This window comes from Notolabrus celidotus, chromosome 8 (assembly GCF_009762535.1).
Source record: "Notolabrus celidotus isolate fNotCel1 chromosome 8, fNotCel1.pri, whole genome shotgun sequence".
Classification (NCBI taxonomy): Eukaryota; Metazoa; Chordata; class Actinopteri; order Labriformes; family Labridae; genus Notolabrus; species Notolabrus celidotus.
Genome location: NC_048279.1, coordinates 22,048,796 through 22,068,295, shown reverse-complemented (window position 1 = coordinate 22,068,295; position 19,500 = coordinate 22,048,796). Strand labels below are relative to the sequence as shown.

At 39.5% G+C, this 19,500-nt stretch overlaps 3 protein-coding genes across 6 annotated transcripts; 2 read left to right on the top strand and 1 right to left on the bottom strand.

Moving 5' to 3' along the window:
* The first annotated feature begins 763 nt into the window (after window positions 1-763).
* Window positions 764-7,050, top strand: si:ch211-107m4.1 (heterogeneous nuclear ribonucleoprotein U-like protein 2). Of its 2 annotated transcripts, XM_034689690.1 has the most exons (12): window positions 764-1,483; window positions 1,538-1,632; window positions 3,078-3,154; window positions 3,367-3,609; window positions 3,738-3,850; window positions 4,117-4,383; window positions 4,750-4,872; window positions 4,997-5,098; window positions 5,341-5,509; window positions 5,637-5,858; window positions 5,940-5,986; window positions 6,672-7,050. In XM_034689690.1, the coding sequence occupies exons 1-12, from the start codon at window positions 926-928 to the stop codon at window positions 6,744-6,746; spliced, it is 2,091 nt and encodes a 696-aa protein (XP_034545581.1). In that variant the 5' UTR covers window positions 764-925; the 3' UTR covers window positions 6,747-7,050. The 2 variants fall into 2 exon arrangements, with proteins under 2 accessions (XP_034545581.1, XP_034545580.1); XM_034689689.1 differs by having other exon boundaries at window positions 765-1,632.
* On the bottom strand, window positions 6,951-12,315 carry nudt22 (nudix (nucleoside diphosphate linked moiety X)-type motif 22). The gene is made up of 7 exons (XM_034689691.1): window positions 12,203-12,315; window positions 10,053-10,184; window positions 9,110-9,758; window positions 8,832-8,951; window positions 8,110-8,207; window positions 7,408-7,501; window positions 6,951-7,293 (listed from the first exon to the last, which is right to left on the bottom strand). The coding sequence occupies exons 2-7, from the start codon at window positions 10,139-10,141 to the stop codon at window positions 7,144-7,146; spliced, it is 1,200 nt and encodes a 399-aa protein (XP_034545582.1). The 5' UTR covers window positions 10,142-10,184; window positions 12,203-12,315; the 3' UTR covers window positions 6,951-7,143.
* Window positions 12,316-13,725: 1,410 nt separating this feature from the next.
* On the top strand, window positions 13,726-19,426 carry dnajc4 (DnaJ (Hsp40) homolog, subfamily C, member 4). Of its 3 annotated transcripts, none has more exons than XM_034690596.1 (8): window positions 13,726-13,818; window positions 14,347-14,414; window positions 16,251-16,375; window positions 16,467-16,557; window positions 16,942-17,123; window positions 17,605-17,772; window positions 18,239-18,325; window positions 18,439-19,426. In XM_034690596.1, exons 3-8 carry the CDS (start codon window positions 16,284-16,286, stop codon window positions 18,533-18,535), a joined length of 717 nt encoding a protein of 238 aa, XP_034546487.1. In that variant the 5' UTR covers window positions 13,726-13,818; window positions 14,347-14,414; window positions 16,251-16,283; the 3' UTR covers window positions 18,536-19,426. The 3 variants fall into 3 exon arrangements, with proteins under 3 accessions (XP_034546487.1, XP_034546489.1, XP_034546488.1); XM_034690598.1 differs by lacking the exon at window positions 13,726-13,818 and adding an exon at window positions 13,828-13,913; XM_034690597.1 differs by lacking the exon at window positions 13,726-13,818 and adding an exon at window positions 13,955-14,256.
* Window positions 19,427-19,500: the final 74 nt, after the last annotated feature.

Here is a 19,500-nt window from a genome sequence, read left to right as displayed (position 1 = left end):
GCACAAAACTCAATTTTCAAACTACATTCACTAAACCTCTGACTCGCAAAACCAAACAATGTTGTCAGATCATACCCTGAGTCAACCAAAATTTAAATAATACTGAACAGTCATTACACACTACATCAAAAAACTGAAAACACAATGCTCAGGGCATGAAGCTGTAGAAATAATGTTTATTGTTCACAGTAGGCTAAATTAATAAAAAATCCTCTTTGAATGTTGCACCTGTATCCAGTAAAAATAAAGCGACAACAAATATAAATGAGAAGCACATTACAGTGTAATCCACAAAATCAAACTGAAGTGCTTACAGTATCTACACTCATTCAGCCACAGCATCATGTCTACGTGCTGGGTCAGGTCACAGGACTTCATCCACATCACAGGCCACATCACATAGGCATACATTGGTTTCCTCACATCGCTACACACAAGTGTGATCAATTTTGTGTGGTTGTGTTTAAGCTGTGACACCTGGGCTTCAAATGTGTTTAACTTTTGCTACCTGTGCTTACCATTATGCAACACAAGTGCATCACAGTGCAACATGTGTTTTAGTGAGTAAGGATGTGTTTGCAAGTTGTGTCTAACAGGTGAAAAGTGCTTATGGTTTTGGTTAAGACAATAGGGTTTAGTGCTTTAGCAACTAAGAAATACTGTAACGTCAGGTCAGTTAACCTCCTACACGTGTGGTGGCAGCAGAGACTCCTCTGAGTCCGCATCTACCAAAGTAAAAGTGGAGAAGAAGAGAACTAGCCAATCACAAATTAGGCCACCATGTTAAATCTTTGTTTTGAGCCTTTAGACTGAGCGTTGACTTTTCACCATTCACTGTACAGCTCTTTACTTTTAGTTTAATCTGGGCGGGATAGTAAAGCTGTACGACGAATGAGGCTCGAGCCAAACTTTACTCTCTGAAACCATGAAGCTATCCGACATTAAAAAGTTGAAGGTGGCAGAGCTGCGGTCCAGACTTCAGGAACTTCATCTGGACAGCAAGGGTCTGAAGGCTGAGCTGGTGGGGAGGCTGTGGTCTGCTATAGAGGCAGAAGAGACAGGACAACACAACGAGGAAGAACTAATAACACTACAACATGAAAACTCAGGTACACATTTTAAAGCAACAGATACAGTTCATGTCCACACTTCATCACCGACACAAACCGAGGTTATTGAGCCTACATGTATCAGGGAGTACACAGACTCTGCCACACAGACTGAGAGCAAAACTGAAAGTCTGCCGATCCCACAACAAGGCTCTGAGTTAATCTCAGAGTTTGGGTCTGAGTGCCAGACAGTGGAGGAGGAGGAGGCAGCAGATCCAGAGGAGGACCGGAGAGCTCAGGCATCATCAGAGGACCGGAGAGCTCAGGCATCATCAGAGGACCGGAGAGCTCAGGCATCATCAGAGGACCGGAGAGCTCAGGCATCATCAGAGGACCGGAGAGCTCAGGCATCATCAGAGGACCGGAGAGCTCAGGCATCATCAGAGGACCGGAGAGCTCAGGCATCATCAGAGGACCGGAGAGCTCAGGCTTCATCAGAGGACCGGAGAGCTCAGGCATCATCAGAGGACCGAGGCAGAGGAAGAGCTTTCTACGAGTTCAAAGAGGAGATACGATACAAAAGGTAAACAATCTGTTAACACATAGAACTCACAAGTTTCAACCATCGGTAATGAAATTGCTTTGTTAGGGGATGTGTTTCATACACTTTAAACGGTGATTGCACCACAGAATTAAACACTTGCTAAAAGTTATTTGTGTTACTTTGTATGCTGGAATTACATTTGCACATCCTCCAGTTCAAAAGATGGTTTCAAGGACAGCCTGTCATGTAAGTGAAATAGGGTTTGGACCCAAAAGAGTCCTAAATATTAACAAAGAGTATCCTCTAAATTTAAGATACCCTTAGAAATTGCTGCCTTGGTCAGTTAGTGTTCATTTATTATTTTATTTTACCTTTATTTTACCAGGAATAGTCCCATTGAGATACAAAGTCTCTTTTACAAGGGAGTCCTGCCCAAGACAGCAGCATAAAAAGTTTCACAAATATAACAGGACAAAATATATAGTGACAAGTAACTATTACATTGATTTATAAATTAACAGTGTTAAGCTCTAAAACATGTGCACAAGCTGATCAGATGACCCTTTACCCTTGTTTTAAAATCCTCCACTCGAATTAAAGAATCCAGTTCAATTCAATTCAATTTGCTTTATTGGCATGAACAAAGACATGTTGTTGCCAAAGCACATACGATTTAAACACATACATTCATATATAATCATTACATATTATATTCATTACATATATATTAATTACATATTTTATACCCATTGAAACAATGGTGTCACCCATACAGCATATCTCAATGTCCTCACTTGATGCGGTATGCTCATAAAACCTTCACCTAAAATCAAATATTATGGGATAGTGCCACCCTGAAGCTCAGACCAAGAAGAGGGTGCAAAGACATTAAAAGCACTTTTCCCAAAGACAGAGTGAGTCCGAGGAATGACAAAAAGGAATTGTCCATGGGACCGAAGATGACAGCCACTGACAACTTTAGGAATCAATAAGGAGCATCAATAAGACGGCAGCTCCTGTAGTATGGCCTTATAAAGAAAGATATACCAATGCTCCATTCTTCTGTTGTGTAAGGAAGACAAGCCTACCTTCTCATACAAGATACAGTGATGTGTGCGGAAACCTAAACCAGAAACAAACTGCAATGCAGCATGGTACACCAAGTCCAACATTTTCAGAGAGGCTGAGGAAGCATGCATATAAAGAACATCACCATAGTCAATTATAGATACAAAGGTTGCTAGAATGAGCTTTTTACGAGCAGCAATAGAAAAAAATAGTTGAGTTTTAAAACTTGTTGTTTTGCCACAGTTTGCTGAGCTCGGTCACCTTAATCCTGCAGAAACCCCACAGCATGTTGCAACACCGCATTAAACTTTCCTTTAGTTTCCTTTAAATAGGACCTTTTGGGACATGTTTCTCATCTGAACTTTTTTTAAAGGGGTGTGTAATAAAGTCACATGTCTCTGTCTCCTGTCAATCAGAGCCAAGTCCCCACAGCCTCTACTGGAAAGAGAGCAGGCAACAGAGGAAGATGAAAATAGAGTCAGACTAAACCCAGGTAAGTCTTTGGACTACTCTCATTGTTGATCTGGTCAAGAAACATGACCTAAACCTAATCAAGTACAATTAATTTGAACCATGATTGTGGTATTATATTTTTGTTGTAAAACTACAGCCAGAACATACATTTCCTTGACATAAAATGTCATGAGCCTATCAAAAGCATTGCAGAGACACTTTTGAGTCTGACTTTTCTTTTTGTTCCCACAGGTGACTGTCACCTCCACTTTGAGGCGGGTCCTGATGGTGCATGTGGCCAGCCACGATTCTGGGAACGATTCCCGCTGCTGTGGTCAGGCTGCAGGCTCACCCATGGGGTGCGGCAAGGCAGGGTGGGCTTTGAGGTGAGGCTAGAGAGGAAGTTGTTGACCTCACAGCTGGGGAATGATGCAGATGCAGACTCTTACGGCCTGAGAGTTGGCTGGTCGATGGGGAACAGCTCTGTACTGCTGGGTAAGAAGTAGATCCATCCTTTTCCTGGAGAATTTATATCAGCAAAGGGAACTTTTCCTGGATATTAGTTTATTCTTGTTAAACTCTAATGCTGTTTTGTCACTGACTTTCTATTTGCCTCGAACCAGGTGAAGACAAAGTGTCTTTTGCTTATGACAGTCGTGGTAAAAAAGTTTCCGGTGGGAAGGAAGAAGACTTTGGGGAACGCTTCTCAGAGGGCGACATCATTGGCTGTTATGCTGTAAGTAACCTTCTATCTTTCCTTTTATATTCATAGTCTTTGAAACTCCAAAGACACACTTGTTGCCTAGTTTTGAGTTCCCAGAAATCTCTTTTCTTCTGATCTCACCTGTGTGTGTGTGTGTGTGTGTGTGTGTGTGTGTGTGTGTGTGTGTGTGTGTGTGTGTGTGTGTGTGTGTGTGTGTGTGTGTGTGTGTGTGTGTGTGTGTGTGTGTGTGTGTGTGTGTGTGTGTGTGTGTGTGTGTGTGTGTGTGTGTGTGTCTACAGTCTTTCTCTACAGATGGTGTCATTGAGCTCTCCTTCCACAGGAATGGCCGCTTCATGGGTGCAGCCTTTAACCTGAGCTCCTCCGTGCTGCTGGGTGATGCCTTGTACCCTCACGTTCTCTGTAAGAGCTGCTCATTCAGACTCCACCTGGACCACATGGACCCTCCCTGGTACCCTGGCCCATTAGGGTTTACACCGCTGGCATCCCTTTCTCGTGGGCAGAGGGTGCGCACCACAATGGCCTCTGATGTCAGTGCACAATATGAGGTGAGACATAGACACTGGGCTTTCAGCTGGATGGGAGAGTTACAATCTAGACAGGAGACCACAAGTGATTGTACCAAGAGCTGAGGCATTTCCTTTGAAAACAAACTAATCATGGCTCTAAGGGAAAAGTTAGGGGGGTCATTAAGTTGTTAAGAGTCATCCTTATGGGACCATTTGAAGGATTTACCAAATTTCCCTCCCCGGGATAAATAAAGTATTTGTGATTCTGATTCTGATTTCAGATCTGTCCACATTGGGGTCATAACATTGAAACTGCTATCCCTAACAACGTTTGGTTGTTTTAATGCTTGATCATAAATATAATAAAACAAAAAGGTTGTTACAATTGACTTTCTCTGTCTCCAGGTCTTGCTGATGGTTGGTCTTCCTGGTTCAGGGAAGACTCACTGGGCTCGGGCTCACATGAAGCAGCATCCAGAAAAACAGTACAGGCTGCTGAGCACAGAGGAGCTGCTGGCATGTATGATTGTCAGTCAAACTTGCAATCCTCACTCTCTTGTTTTTCTATTTGCATTCAAACATGATGTTTATTTTTTTGACCTTCTCATCTCAAAGTGTTTCACTTTGTATGTTTTTGTTTGTTTATCTGTAGAGCGGTGGTCAGAGTGACATCAGGCTGCAGCAGGCTTCTCAGTGTCTCACTGAAATGATCAAGATGGCTGCCCAGACTCCTGGCAAATATATCCTCGACCAGGTAGCACTTTACACTTAAATAGATTTAACTACTTCAAAAAGGTTCATTATGCTTGAAGGGAAGTAGTTTTGTTGTAGTTTATTTTCATGCAAAGCACAGTGAGTCAAAAGTTTGTTTGTGCACGTTTCAATATTGAAAATGGAATTTATAATCAATTGAAGCTCTGACTTAACACTGCTTGGAGAATACACATTTCACCTCCTCTGCTCTCTCAACATGTCTCTTTGTCATCTTGTTTCCAGTGCAACATCCTCTTCTCTGCACGGCGTTACAAGCTGCAGTTGTTTTCAGGCTTCAGACGCAGAGTGGTGGTTGTCTTTCCTTCAGCAGAGGAGTGGAGAAGACGACTGTCCAAACACCAGACCAGTGATGAAGAGCAGATCCCTGAGACCGCTCTGCTCAAACAGCAGGGTCTGAGTCATATCTTAGTGCATAACAAGAGGAGACCTCAGTGCAACTTTTTGATGACAAAGAGAGGAAGATTTAACCAACATTAGCATCCGTTATAAAAGGCAAACTTCTTTCTTCTTTTCTTCAGCCAGCTGCAGTCTTCCAGAGCAGCACAGTGAGCTGCTGGAGGATCTGCTGTACGTAGAGCTGCCTCAGGAACAGGCACAGACACTCCTGCAGGAGTATAAATTTGAGGCTCGCAGGCTGCTGCCCCCTATCCCCAAACAGGAAAAGAAGAAACCCCGACTTCACAAGAAAAGACCCTACCCTTCCGGCCCCCAGTCCTCACACAGGTGGACTAGACATTATGGTCAGTGTGAGATATGATAGACTGTATTATCACATGATGAATGACTCAGGATCTATGTTGATTACATTTTTGTCTCAATAGGGTGGAGCAACATGACCGCACAGCCATGGAGGCAACAGCCGGCATATGTGAGTGCTCAGCAGTTGTGAGCCCCCCTAAAAAGATACCAAAAGCAAATAGTGTCATCATTGAGAGCTGAAGCTTTGGCACTAGCTTGGCTGTGATTGCCTTTTTTTACTACTCATACAACTCGCCTATGTACGAAGAAAGAAGAGGATTACAAAAAAGGTTTTTGATGAGGTTAGGCCAGTAAAATTCTGACCATTTTTTTTTTTTCACTTCTGACTTTAAAGTCAGAATTAAAAGAAAAAATAAATGTCAGAATTTTTTTTTTATTGGGCTAATCTCCCCCCAAAAATCAATGGCCCTTTATGCTTTTGGACCTCATATAGAGAATATAAAAATTAACTGAAGGTGAAGGGGGGATGAAAGTAGTAGTACCCAAAAAATCTGTGAATTTTCCAGATAAAATTTATGAACTTTTGAAGAAACCATTTCAAAAACCATCAATAGGCATTGATAGCCAAGATAAGTCACATATTTAGGCGAACATACTTGGAAAACTTTTTGGAAAACTTGGATCCATTGGCCCCTGATCTGAGGAATATATTTTTTGGGGCTTTTTTTGCCTTTATTTGATGGGACAGCTGAAGAGAGACAGTAAATGTGGGGAGAGAGTGGGGGACATTTTTCAAAAATGTGTATTGTTCTACAATTGTAGCATCTAATTTTTCTTTCCTGTTCATATTTCAGTGGACTGTGGGGTATCGAGACCAGAACGCCTACAGCAGGGAATTTTGTGACGTTGGTTACAAAGCCAACTGGTGAGGAAAGAAGACGGTGAAGAAAACAGAGGTTCTTCACCTTCTACTGCATTGTGTGTTGTTTTACTGCATTGTGTGTTTTTACAATGAAAAGCGTTTTACTGATACCTCTTCATTTACAGAGAGCTACAGTAAATAAGGAAGTCAAAGCAGAGATAATCATTTTTTTTAGTTTTGACAATGTTTATCTGAAGAAAAAAAACAAATAGGCCATTTTTGGGGATTTTATTCAAAATGTATTTAAAATTTGATATTTTATTCCTGTACAGTTTACAAATGGTTTTAAATAAACATCATTTTCAACCGTTTTAGCAGCATTATTGGTCAGAGAGTGAAAACATACAAAGAGTATAAATCCCAGAGCTATCCTGATACGCGTCATCTTGAGTTTATACATTTAATCAGGTGGGTTTATTTCCTGATGTGTCGTTTCCTCTGCTCGTGCCTTGCTCTCCGTCAGGCTTCACCGCCTGATAAAGCAGCATGGCCCCTTTAGCTGAAGGACATAGCTCGGACCACAGAGGGCTGTGTCTGTCCAGCTGCAACACATCCTACAAAATCAAGAGACAAAAAATTAAAACAAATCTTCATGGAAGAGCTGCTGACACAACTTAGGCTGATTAGTGAGCCGCTGTCCCCACAACTCTATAATCTAGCTTACTGACCTTTCTGCTGAGGAAGACGATGTCTGTAGACTCACTGGCCTCTGCTCCTCCTTTCCAGTACAACTCTCTGACATCATCTGATGTCAGTGAGCAGCTGTGGATGCAAAGACATAACCAATTCAATTCTAAAGCCCTTCAATAGTAATGCGCTCATTACCTCGGAATGCTACTTATTTCTGCTGTCTGCCCTTAATGCACCTGCCTTTTTTAAGTTTTATGACACTTTTTGAGACACAGTGAAAATGCTCAGATCATGTCATGTCATTCAAAAAACAGAGATACCTGCATGTTAGAAACCTGACCTCATGGTGCAGAAAGGCGTGTAGAGGTAGAGCAGTTACTTCACTTGTTAATGAAATGGGATTTGAGGAGACTTTCCATATTACTGACCCCTAAATATACAAACATTTAGATAGTTTTTGAGGTAGGGCATTCAATCTTCAGATGTTAAACTCACTGATCCAACTTAATATGAAAAAGAACAAATGCTTGTTACGTTTGTGCAACTAAGAGATACCTCAAAAGGCTGTGATGTACAGTTGGGTTAAACATATTTTGGCAATAAATGCTGTCTCCCACCTAATTAAATTCTTCATTCGTCATTGCGCTGACTGACCTTTACTGAACACCAGGAGAGCGTCTGCTCTACGAGAACACAGAGCTTCAGTCTATATTAGGGATGATCTTTGTAGCAAAGAATACCTGACGTAGAACTCGGCACTCGGCCTGCAGGCACTGGTGTGATTCAGAGCGACACCCAAGAGGACGGGCTCTCCGAGGGAGCTCAGAGGAATATTCACCTGCACACACACACACAGAAGGGAGAACACAGATGAATTCATTGTGGAACATTTTCCAAAATTATTTCTGACCTTAATATCTCAGATTTTTGTCATGACAACCGACTCATGTTCTTTTTTATTTTTCAGATATATAGTCACAAAAAACATTTACATTGAGAACAACGACAACAGTAACATAGGACAGTCACAGACAAAAACAAACATATTCTACTCCCTATTCCCACAGCACTAGATCTTCAATAAGCACACAGCCAGACAATTAAACAAAAACATCTATACAGACATGATGCACACAAAAAATATAAATATATGTGTAAATAAAAAAACATACATTTATATAGAAATAAGAATGAAAAAGTAAGAACGGGATTACAGAGTCATGTTGGCAGCTGTCATGTTTTCAACATTGGATATGATTTGGATTCAATTATTTAAAAACAAATAATGAGAAATAAAAAGTCTTCCCTTTATAAATGCAGCTATGTTTTTTTCCTGTTCAGTTATCAGCTTCTAGCAGCATCTCACAGACCCAAAGATATTAACAACAATGCACTGATTGCTGTGAGTTAAAAAAAATAGAATATTGATTTCACAGTGGACCTCTTAGGCAGAGAAACTCACCTCGTCTCTGATTTCGGCGCAGACGGACGAGAAGAGCTCTGAGATGACGGCCCGTGGCTGCATCATGTCGACACTGATCTGCTCCTCCTGCACCATCTGGCCCAGACACTCACATACAACCTGAGGAAGGCAGCGATGATTTGAAACGATACATCAACACAGAAGTTCAAACACTTCTGACTGCAAGCAAAAAGGCTGGAACCAGCAGGTGGCTTAAAACAGAGTCGTCTATTAATAATCGCATCAGTAACACTAATGCCACCATCTTTCCTCCTCACCTTTGGCTCTGGGTGACCACCAGGAATGTCCAGAAGCCCCCCTGCCTCTGCCACTTTCTGACTCCTCCTGATCAGCACCACCTGTCCATCACCTGTGCACAAGACTCCGCCCACACCCAGCGGCTGAGCCAGCAGCGCCAGAGGATCACTGAACTCCACCTCTCCCTGCCGACGCAGCTCTGCCACTCGACAGGACCAGTTTGTTCCCAAGTAGTCCTTGTAGCACGTCAGGCCCAGCCTCAGAGTGAGGAGTGGCCTTGTCTGTGGATCAGCTGTGATCTGTAGAACGCTCTGTTCAGAAAATGCCTGGATCTGTTTGATTTCATCCTGATTCACACATCTTTTCCTTTTGTCAGTGTCAAACAGAGAATCACTGCTACACAAACTTCCCTCTGCATTATGGACTCTGATGTTTGGTAATTCTCCCTCCTGATCCTCTGAGCAGTCTGATTCTGGGATGTGGGGTGAATGAGTGCAGAATGTGGATTTAGGAGACACAGAGGCTGATGAGTTACACGCAGGAGAGGCCAAGCAGAAAGAGTGAAGTCTGAATTTGGACCCGTTGAAAAGCCACGGCTCTTTGGTCACTCGCTCTGCCCAAACCTCCTCTATCTGATGCTCCAGAGTTGGATCTGTTCGCCTGTTAAACCTGGGGAAATCATATTTACTTTAAGTCATCATTAAAGACATGATAGCTGAGAGATGTGGAAAATTAAACTCAAGAATATTTAAAACTCCTCCAAATATTCATAACTTCAATGCACGATGGGTTCATTCATTATGAATATATAAGGTTTCATACAACCCTTTATTAATGTTTGTTAAAGTACACAACATGAATCCAAATGTGTAAGTCACATGTTGGGGCCATGTGTGCAAGTGAAAGGAAAAAGCCTTATAATATTGTAACTGTAGTGTTAAGAGGCCTGATTTATGTTCTTACCTGTCAGCGAGCTCCACATGTACCTGAGACTCCTTCAGCCCTCTCCAGGCTGCACAGTGCAGCAGAACTGACACCTCAGAGTCCATCATCTATCACTTACTGTGGGTGATCACTGCAGGCTTCATGGATCTCCTAAATGTGGAGGACAGACACTTCATAAAAATGATATATACTGTATATTAATAAATAAGTCAATAAATAGACTGACATGTCTTTAACAAAGATGATGTTGGCTGTAACTGATAGAACACTACATTAATGAATGTTCTCATTTTAGGTTGGATTTATTCAGCATGTATTATTTCTGCTGTTTTTTAACCCAATATCAAAATGTTTTCAATTTATTTTTTCACTTTTACATTTTTTTTACTTAAAAACTGGTATTTATTCATATACTTATATTTTCCTGTATTATTTTCTCTTTGTACTTTTTTCACTCTACCCACACACATTTATTTATGATCTTTTAAACTGTATTATTTAACACGTGAGTGTGGTTTTCTTTACGCATACTTATTTCTCAACAACACTTGAACACTCCCTCCACTCCCCAACAAACAGAAAGACCAAGAACACACACATTCAGAGATAAGAGGCTGCAAGAACCCTTCATCATTAAGACACTGATTCATTCATGACAAGTCATTCAGTTACTCTAAACAAGCCAAACCCCTTAACACCAACCTGTACACAGTAAATACAGACTGTGAGGAAACTTTCAACAACCTGAATGTCCTCAGAGTTATATGGCAGTTAAAGTATCTCAATCTGTGTTGGTTGAAGTTTTCAAAAAGTATTCAAATCAATTTGGCTGCTTTTGTTTGCAGGTGGTTTTCAGCATCACAGTTCAGAACTGACATCTATACGTTTAGTATTAATGCTATAACTTACAATGTGTTCACCAGTAGGTTAATGCTGCTGCTGCTGTTCTCTATGGGTTTCTTTGAGTTTATATTTGAAGAGTTCATTTGCAAAAACAGATAACTCAGTTTTTAAAAAATGTCAAAATGTTTCAAGAAACTTTTTTTTCTTCTATTATTAGCTTTAGGTTTTATCAATCCACTGAAGTTAGGTGGCTTTGACGAAGTAAAAAATCCATTACTAATCAGAGGAATCTTAAAAAATTTAATTTTCTTAAAAATGTGTATTAAAAAGAAATATATTTTATGAAAATGTATTTTTAAAAAAAAGGAGCCATCTGTTTTTGCAAATGAACTCTTCCATTTTTTAATGTAGAATACTTTAATGGTGACAAATCAGCAGCAGCAGTTTAGTTACTGTTTATTTCAACCTTTAGCCCTCCTGTTATGTTCGTTTCTCTGGAACATCAATAATGGTCCAGTACGGGGTCAATTTGACCCGGGGCATATTCAATTATCCAAAAAATCCCAATTCACATTTTTTAAATCAAATTTTTAACTCCATTACTAACCATTTAAATCAATATTTGGTCCATTGGTGTTCTTTAATTCTCACAGATCAGGCTTCAATGAGGATAACTCACTTGTTTTTCATTCAAATTCATGTTAAAACATTTTTAATGTAAATTGGAAAAAGTTTTACACGACATGGATTTTGTTTATTGTATTTTTTTTCTTTTTATGAAGTGATGTTGATAAATTAACACAAGACACCTTCTGTCACATGCTTCCCAGATTTTTATGCTGCATTTAGCTGGTTTAGAAGGCATATACTGCCGACAATAGACTTTAAAAAGGGTCAATTTGACCCACAATATAACAGGAGGGTTAAAATAAAATGCCGAAATAGATGATATTATACACTTTAAATGCAAACGCATTGAGACCTTTATGGTTTTTTAGAGCAACATGGAAAAAAATGAAATATTGATTTATTTAGACCCTGAAGTTAGTTTATATTATCCTGTAAATCAGACAGAGGTAACTCTATATAAAATTATACTTAGGTTAACCTTGATGTAAAAAACTATCCCAATAGCTCAAATAATTGTCAATTGAAATACAGTTTTCAGTCCACCTTGCTGCTGAGCATAGACCATAAACTGAAACGAATCAAAATGTATTCATTAGTTAAAAAATAAAGCTGCTAACATTTTAAAACTACTTCATCCTGAACAACTATCGACAATGCTGAATGAGTTCCTACAAGCTGCAGGAGTTTGATCTTACCTTCGTGGACAGAAACAGAGCATTTCATGAGGAAGAAGCAGAAAGTGGAGATTATAGTTTCTTCCTCTTCCCTAAAGTAGGGTAAAAACTGCTCACTATCACCACCCAGCCACCAAGAGAGAGAACTACGGGTGTCACTTCGTACTAATGCCACATAACATACTGAAATAAAAATAAATAAGGGTTCACATTATCATGACATTCAAACAAAGTTGACCATGCTTACTTGCTGTTAAAATTTAATTGATGTTCATGTGATTTTCTTGTTTTCACAGTAAACAAATTACTTTTAGGATAAACTGTTAATTCTGTATTTCACGTCTGCTCATGCAAATGGTAAGTACAGGGTTAAAATCCTGTGAAAACAAGCACGTGCAGGGGCGTGTTTGCGGGGCTGTTAAGCCACCTGAGACCACCTGAGAACAACGACGACTTCCGGTTAAAACCAAAGTAAAAGAGTACTCTGCAAATATTGAAAATAAAAACTGCATTCAAAAAAAGAAAAACGTCGTCGAAAAAATAAGTTGTCATTGAAAAAAAAGTGACATCAAATAAAATATCTGATTATCATTCAAAAACATATTAGAATGCAAATATTTCTAGAAATTAAATAATATAACATTTGATGTTTGTGATTTTAACTTCAGTGAAACGTTTTCAATGCCAATAGCTGTTTTGATTCTGTTACAATTTTTTACAATACAAGTTTTTCAATGCCAATGTTTCTTTATTCAGTTTCAGGGTGTGTTTTCAATGCCAAATTTTATTTTCAATACCAAACATTAAAGTTATTGTTTTGGCTCCATAGATTATACGTACAATTTAGACTTTGTGTGATCCAAAATTTGGCATTAAGTCCAATTGTATATTTCTACAACTGACTGTAGACTAATAAATTCATACATTGTTTGCTGTTTACTTCACATGATGACACTTGGGTAGTGTAATAAAATAAGGGACTGACTCTGCAAGTCTAGGATGTGGACTTAAATAGGCTTATTAGCATGGACAATGGCTAGTGTTGTAATCAGGAGCGTCGTAGTAGGGGGAAAAGTGGGACTGACTGCGTAGGGCCCAAGTGGGGAGGGGGGGCCCTAATTGGCCTGAAAGTTTTCTACTACACTTTTCTTTTCTTTAGTTATAGCTGCAATATATAACTAAAATTGTCTGAATATATATATATATATATTGTTATGCAGCTTAGATTTGAGTCAGTTGACCAGGATAGTTTTGTTTAATGCAAATAAACCAGAATTATAGCAGAAATGTTATATTCTGTAGGGTTGGCTGTGGTGATGAGGCCGACTGAGATATCTTTTCAGGGGGGCCAGAATTCCTGGTGACGCCCCTGATTGTAATCCTAAAACAAATTTAGATCTTGAGAATAAAACTGAAATCAACTAATTTATAAAAAAAAAACCGAGTTAATGAAATGCATGAATAGGTCCTCATAGTTTTCAGCTGTTTTTTAAGTATCTCCATCACACAGAGAGGCATGCTCATTTGTATTGCATTGAAATCTATTGACTTCCGGTTTGACTTCAGCTAACTTTACCCCAATGCGTTTATGCAACAAACAGTCCAAGCAGTGTCTATTATAAAACTGAGCTCTGCTGGTATGTCACCTTTCTTTGTTGCAGTGTTGGCTTTATACTTGATCTAATTTTGTTGTTTTGTCAGATGTTTGTTCTCCTTGTTTAGCTGCTCACAGGTAGTTGCATTAGATAATTTTCATCAAGCTGACAGAAGCACAGAAAGACTTTCAGGCAGCAAAGCTAGCTTTAGCTCCTCTGCTCAGGTAGCAGAACAAATTGTTCTTACTGGAAACTCTGACACTTGTCTGCTCTTCATTTGGCTCTTTATTTCTTTACAGGATTCACGTGCAACCCCGATAGGAACTATATAGCTGTCTGAATAGCCAAATAAAGTAACCAGTTTTGATATAAAAGTGTGTAAAACCAACCTTTGCTCAGATTGCACAGAATCAACACGCCCCCACAGAGCTGCAGGGTGTCAGAGTGAACTCCGAGTTTGAGAGGTGTTAGGGTCAGAAAGTGAGCATGTTAGTGTTGATTTAATCATGTTTAAGTCCTTTTTTTTATCAAGAACATTTCTCTTACCTTCCCTTCTATTGTCGTCCAAAGTCAGGTCACGTGTCAACAAAAGAGGGGCATCTGCTGACAGCATCTTTTCAATGGACACACACTGAAAGGTAGATACATGAGAAATGTAGACAGCAGTATGAAAGAGCAACAGCTTTACTCTAAGTTTTTTAATTCAAAAATGTTTTTAAGTCTAATGTGTGTGTTCATTTTTATGATCATGAAGTCTGATTTATTTCACTCACAATTAATATCAAGTTTCCACAGTTTGAAGATTTTAGTGCAGACATTTCTGTATTATTGCGTACTTTCTGGAAAGCAAATTACATTTTTATATGGTGCTATATTCCAGTAGTGTTTATAATTATGTTGTGACAACTAGGGATGCACAATATTATCAGCACATTATTGGTATCGGCCGATATTGGCTTTAAAATGAACTATCAGATAACACCCCGATATCAGCCGATATAATTAACAGATAAGAAAGTGGGCTGCTGCACACATGTTGGGCCCTTGTTTTAAGTTAAACTTAAATTTAAGCAGCAGTCTGTAAGGCATAGGTGTTTCTAGCCCATTTTGGGGGGTGCTGAAGCACCTCTAAATTGAATCCAAGCGCCCATAAAATTTGAGAGATTATTATTTATTTATTTTTTACTGTATGTCCTTTTTTAACAAGCTAGAAAAGTTCAAAACGATACAGTACTTCGTTGAAACGTAATATTTTAACAACAAAAATACAGCAGCTCCACAGCGTTATTCATGTTGTGCATTGCATTTAAAATGAAAGTCCAAAAAATAACTCCAATGTCAATTGTTGGTATTTTCAGTACTCACTCTAGGGGGCTGGTTTACTTCAGAAACATACATACTGTTTATGTATATGTTGAGGAGCTGCTGTATCAAAATGAGTTGTCTTTCCCCAGAAATTAGGGCTACCATATGTTTCTTTTATGATTCATTTTGCTGTGGCTCAGCATTTAAATAACTTTTATCAGATTTGATGGTTTAGTCACAGACTTTCTCAAAAAGTGTTATACTTCTCTTTCACAGATGTGGGAATGAAATTGCATTAAAATGTACAAAACAGTGAAATTTATCTGGCACGGCTCAGCACCCCTAAACATCCAATCCTAGAATTGCCCCTGGTGTAAGGTACATGTAGCTGACTAATTTAGGCACATTTACTGTCAAAGAGTAAACCATTTTATTTATTTGGGTTTAATTGCTGTACAGTTGCAGTTTTCACATGTTCCCTGTGAACAGAGGTTAGGTTTACTTACTATGTCAAATGTGAAATTGGCCAAATTTGCCCTGGTTGTGGATTTTGTTATGATTATCTCAGGAAGAGCATCATCCAAGTTTTAAGTAAGATGTATCTTTTTGTATGAATTTTGTTTGAAAGCAATTGTCGTAAATAAATATGCTGTTTTAAGTATTTTTCTTATTTTGCACAAGAAATGAATATTACATAACAAATGTGATAAGAGTATCACCATAATACTGTACGCTAATTCCAGTACAGAAGATAATTGATGATCTCTGCAATTAGGTGTGCAGAAAAAAAATATCGGTATCGGTAATCGGCTAAATGAGTTGTAAAATATCGGCATATCGTATATCGGCAAAAAATCCAATACCATGCATCCATAGTGACAACATAAACAATCAACTTCTTAACCTGTTTTTTCATTATCTCAGTGGTAATGTGGTTAAATTAAATGAAAATTCCAGGAGATGCTTAAATAATTAGCAATTTTAAAGCTTAAGTGCCATACAAAGGTGGACAATGATCCAACAAATACACATTGCTAAAAAATTACCATAAGGTTTTGTTTGAGAGTCAGCCCACCTAAAAACAATAGTTCGATTGCAAATGTTTCCCCACATCTAATATTACAGCCTTTTTGTATTATGCCTAATGTTATATTTGTTACTCTGCACAGGTTGTCTGCGTTGAAACCCAGAAATTTCCAATCATGCAGCTGGAGGCTCAGCTGCGTCTATGTCAAAGTTGTCTTAGGTGTTACACGAGTGGGCTGCGTATGCTGTCACAGAGCTATGCACACAGGTACACTAAGATTTGTTTGTGTGTGAGTGAATGTGTTTATTTAATACACTTTGTACAACATGAATGTGAGTTTGTTCCTTTCTCTCCACAGAAAAGCTGTGACACACTATGAGCTCCTGGGAGTAAAAACTGATGCCAGCTTGGAGGAAATTAAACATGCATTTTTTGACAAATCCAAGAAGGCAAGTTGCTCATTATTTATTAAACTGTGCATATAGAAACGTGGCCACATGAGGGCAACCTTTCACAGCAGAGTTTTTACACCCTACAGTTCCCACAGAAGGTTTCCTGGCTGTTTGTTTTTACGTTGTGGCTTTCAGTGTAAATAAGGATGTGCATGTGTATTTACACTGCTTTTGGCAGAAGTGCAGGGTGAGATAACTCACCCTTTAGAGAAAAAACAAGGTTATGAGGTTTATTTGCATGCAGTAGAGAAAATAAGAGCAATTTTACTTGTGAACATAAGTATCCAAGTGAGCTCATGCCTGTAACAGAGTATCTCTTGGATCATTGGTGAGTTTTATCCTGTGGACTTCATGACTGTGACATTTTCTCTGATCATGTAGCTACACCCAGATAGCGACCCATCCAACCCAGGGCTGCACAGCCAGTTTGTGGAGCTGAACGAGGCCTACAGAGTGCTGAGCAAGGACATGAGCAGGAAGGAGTATGACTTCAAAATCAGACATCCATATGGTGGGGGCCAGGCCGTCAGATCTACCTCCAGTCACACCAGCCACGGAGCCAGGTGAAGATACAATCTGTCAGCTTGTGCTCGCTCATTAGTCTTATGCAACCTGGCCTACTTTCACACAATAGGTGTACAGGGAAAAACCAAGTCAGATGAACTTATGAGGAGAGGAGACAGTTTTTATTTGAAACATTTGGCCTTATGGGATGGCTTTTCCTTCCTGTAACTCTCACGTGCTGTTTCTGTGCAGGATATCTAAAACCTCAAACACTGCAGAATAAGCCTCTGTACTTTCCCCCAAAGAATGAACACTATTATTATCAAGGAGTTGTTGGTATATCTTCCCAAATGTTGCATGTTGCAGTTGCCACAGAGTTCAAAACTTCAGTTTTTTTCCAGCCATCTGTACAAGAACACAAATTGGCTTTTGATGACGTTCCTGCACAAAGTATTAAGGCTCAGATTCGGTCTGTTTTTAACATCTGTTGTCTGCTTTTGACATCACCATCCAATCACGATCCTGCTACTTTACCATCAGTGTGGATCCCCGGGAGAGCATGCGTTATTGGGAGCAGTTTCGTCAGTCTCACGCACAGGACATGGCAGCAGAGGATTGGGAGAGGAGGAGGAGGAGGAACTATCGTCTGGTGGGCTACTGCGTCATCACCATGTTGCTCAGTGTTGGAGCCCACTTCATTTTTTTTAGGTGAGGAAAGAAAAGTATTTGAAGCTTACTGTGTCAGTGACTTATTAACTGTACTTTTTTGTATCATTTTGTAGCTTGGGAAAACAATTCAAAGGGTAATCATTGAGCATAAAATGTTAGTATTAGAAAGATTTAAGCATATGCAACAATAAAGTCATGTAAAATTGTGTTTGTGGGTTTGACTGCTGAACATTCACAACCAGATGAGCATGATTGTTTTTGCACACGCCTCTGTGCCATGTGTCTTGGCACCAGATCCTAGCCAGTGTCCCTGTTTGTTTTTACACGCTGACTCTGTGTCACTTCTGTTTGTGCAGATTCACGTCTTTATGATCCGTCCGGCTGTTTTAACAGCTGTACAAACTCATAAATACAACTGAATGTACAGAGCTGCGTGCTGAGAGACACGTTTTTTGGGGTCAACCACAGTTATTGTTCACAAAAATGTTTGTTACGATTTCTTCAGGAAACTGGAAGAAGTCCACAACAGCTTCATGGACGAGAAAGATCGAGTCATCACAGAAATTTACAATGAGTCCAAAGAGAGGGCCAGGTGAGTGGAGGGACTCCTTCAAATAATTTGCCTTAACTCTGATGGTTCATTTAGCTTGTTTAACTATGGAATTAGAACTAAGTCTGACTATGTTTTTCTGTGCTCTTCCACAGAGTCAACGGTTTTAAGAAACAGACAGAAATCCTGCGTCAGAAACACGCTGAGTTTTTGGAGAAATACAAAATCCCCAACGGTGGAGAGGACAAGTAGGAGAGTATCCAGCTGTGCTCAGTGATGACAGTGATGGCAGGATTTGAACTGCCTGAGGACTGAATGTGGTACACGTTTTAGGATTTTTAAGTTTTTCTGACTTATTAAAGATGTCGATGCAGTCGGTTTACCCTCAGCTGTGAAGACGAGGACTTGCAGACGGAAAGAAAACGGTTTCATCCGGTCACTTGAATTTTTCTTCACCTTTGAGCTGAACTGTATGTGAAGACTGGACTAGTCTGTTGAAGATTTTATAGATGGTGTTTGAATATTTGAAGTGATGTGACTGTGAAAAGGATCCAGTCACATTTCATACACATACCTCAGAGCCAAACGAACACTGTTGAACCACTTCTGATGAACTTTAAGGAGCCTGTTATTTATCGCTCTCATACTCGGTAATGAAAACTGATGAGTCAACTCAGGATGAGACAAACTGTAATATGTTTCTTTCAGGGAGGAACTCACATCTTTAGACGATATGCAATTTCAGGAGATTATTGGTTAGGTGTTACACAAAGTCAAAAGTTCCACCAATAATGTTTTTTTAAGGAAACTACTCTGCCTAAACAAATTGCAATGGTGGATCTTATATCCTCATTGTCCCCTCTGTTGAGCTGATGCATTTATTAGAAGGACTCCAGGACAGATCAGTACAATGGCTTTATGAAGGGACTCTCTGTAGTTTGTTCAAACTCATACTGAATGTAAAGGTAGTTCATGATTATGGCTACCTTTAACATGCAGAGCCAGCAAATTACCATTTTGCCTTTTATTTGTTAGATTTTAGAGATTATTGTTGGTTTTTTCCATTTTTGGCTGCCTTCCATCCCTGCGCCGAAGGGATGACATCACAAGACGATTAAAAGATCAACTTGTTCTCAACAATCATTACTCTCTGTCTCTCCCTTTCACACATTTGGTTGTGGTTTTGTATTAAGCGATCGACTCCAGTCACCTCTTTT

What these genes read in the sequence shown, in the direction of transcription:
- si:ch211-107m4.1 (XM_034689689.1), top strand. Translation starts at nt 926, where the DNA reads ATGAAGCTATCCGACATTAAAAAGTTGAAGGTGGCAGAGCTGCGGTCC. An exon ending in ATGTCAGTGCACAATATGAG is followed by an intron (nt 4,384 to 4,749) that starts GTGAGACATAGA and finishes CTCTGTCTCCAG; the next exon opens with GTCTTGCTGATGGTTGGTCT. An exon ending in CGCTCTGCTCAAACAGCAGG is followed by an intron (nt 5,510 to 5,636) that starts GTCTGAGTCATA and finishes TCTTTTCTTCAG; the next exon opens with CCAGCTGCAGTCTTCCAGAG.
- nudt22 (XM_034689691.1), bottom strand. Translation starts at nt 10,141, where the DNA reads ATGATGGACTCTGAGGTGTCAGTTCTGCTGCACTGTGCAGCCTGGAGA. An exon ending in CATGTGGAGCTCGCTGACAG is followed by an intron (nt 9,759 to 10,052) that starts GTAAGAACATAA and finishes TGATTTCCCCAG; the next exon opens with GTTTAACAGGCGAACAGATC. An exon ending in AGTGCCGAGTTCTACGTCAG is followed by an intron (nt 7,502 to 8,109) that starts GTATTCTTTGCT and finishes TTGCATCCACAG; the next exon opens with CTGCTCACTGACATCAGATG.
- dnajc4 (XM_034690596.1), top strand. Translation starts at nt 16,284, where the DNA reads ATGCAGCTGGAGGCTCAGCTGCGTCTATGTCAAAGTTGTCTTAGGTGT. An exon ending in TTTTTGACAAATCCAAGAAG is followed by an intron (nt 16,558 to 16,941) that starts GCAAGTTGCTCA and finishes CTGATCATGTAG; the next exon opens with CTACACCCAGATAGCGACCC. An exon ending in GCCCACTTCATTTTTTTTAG is followed by an intron (nt 17,773 to 18,238) that starts GTGAGGAAAGAA and finishes CGATTTCTTCAG; the next exon opens with GAAACTGGAAGAAGTCCACA.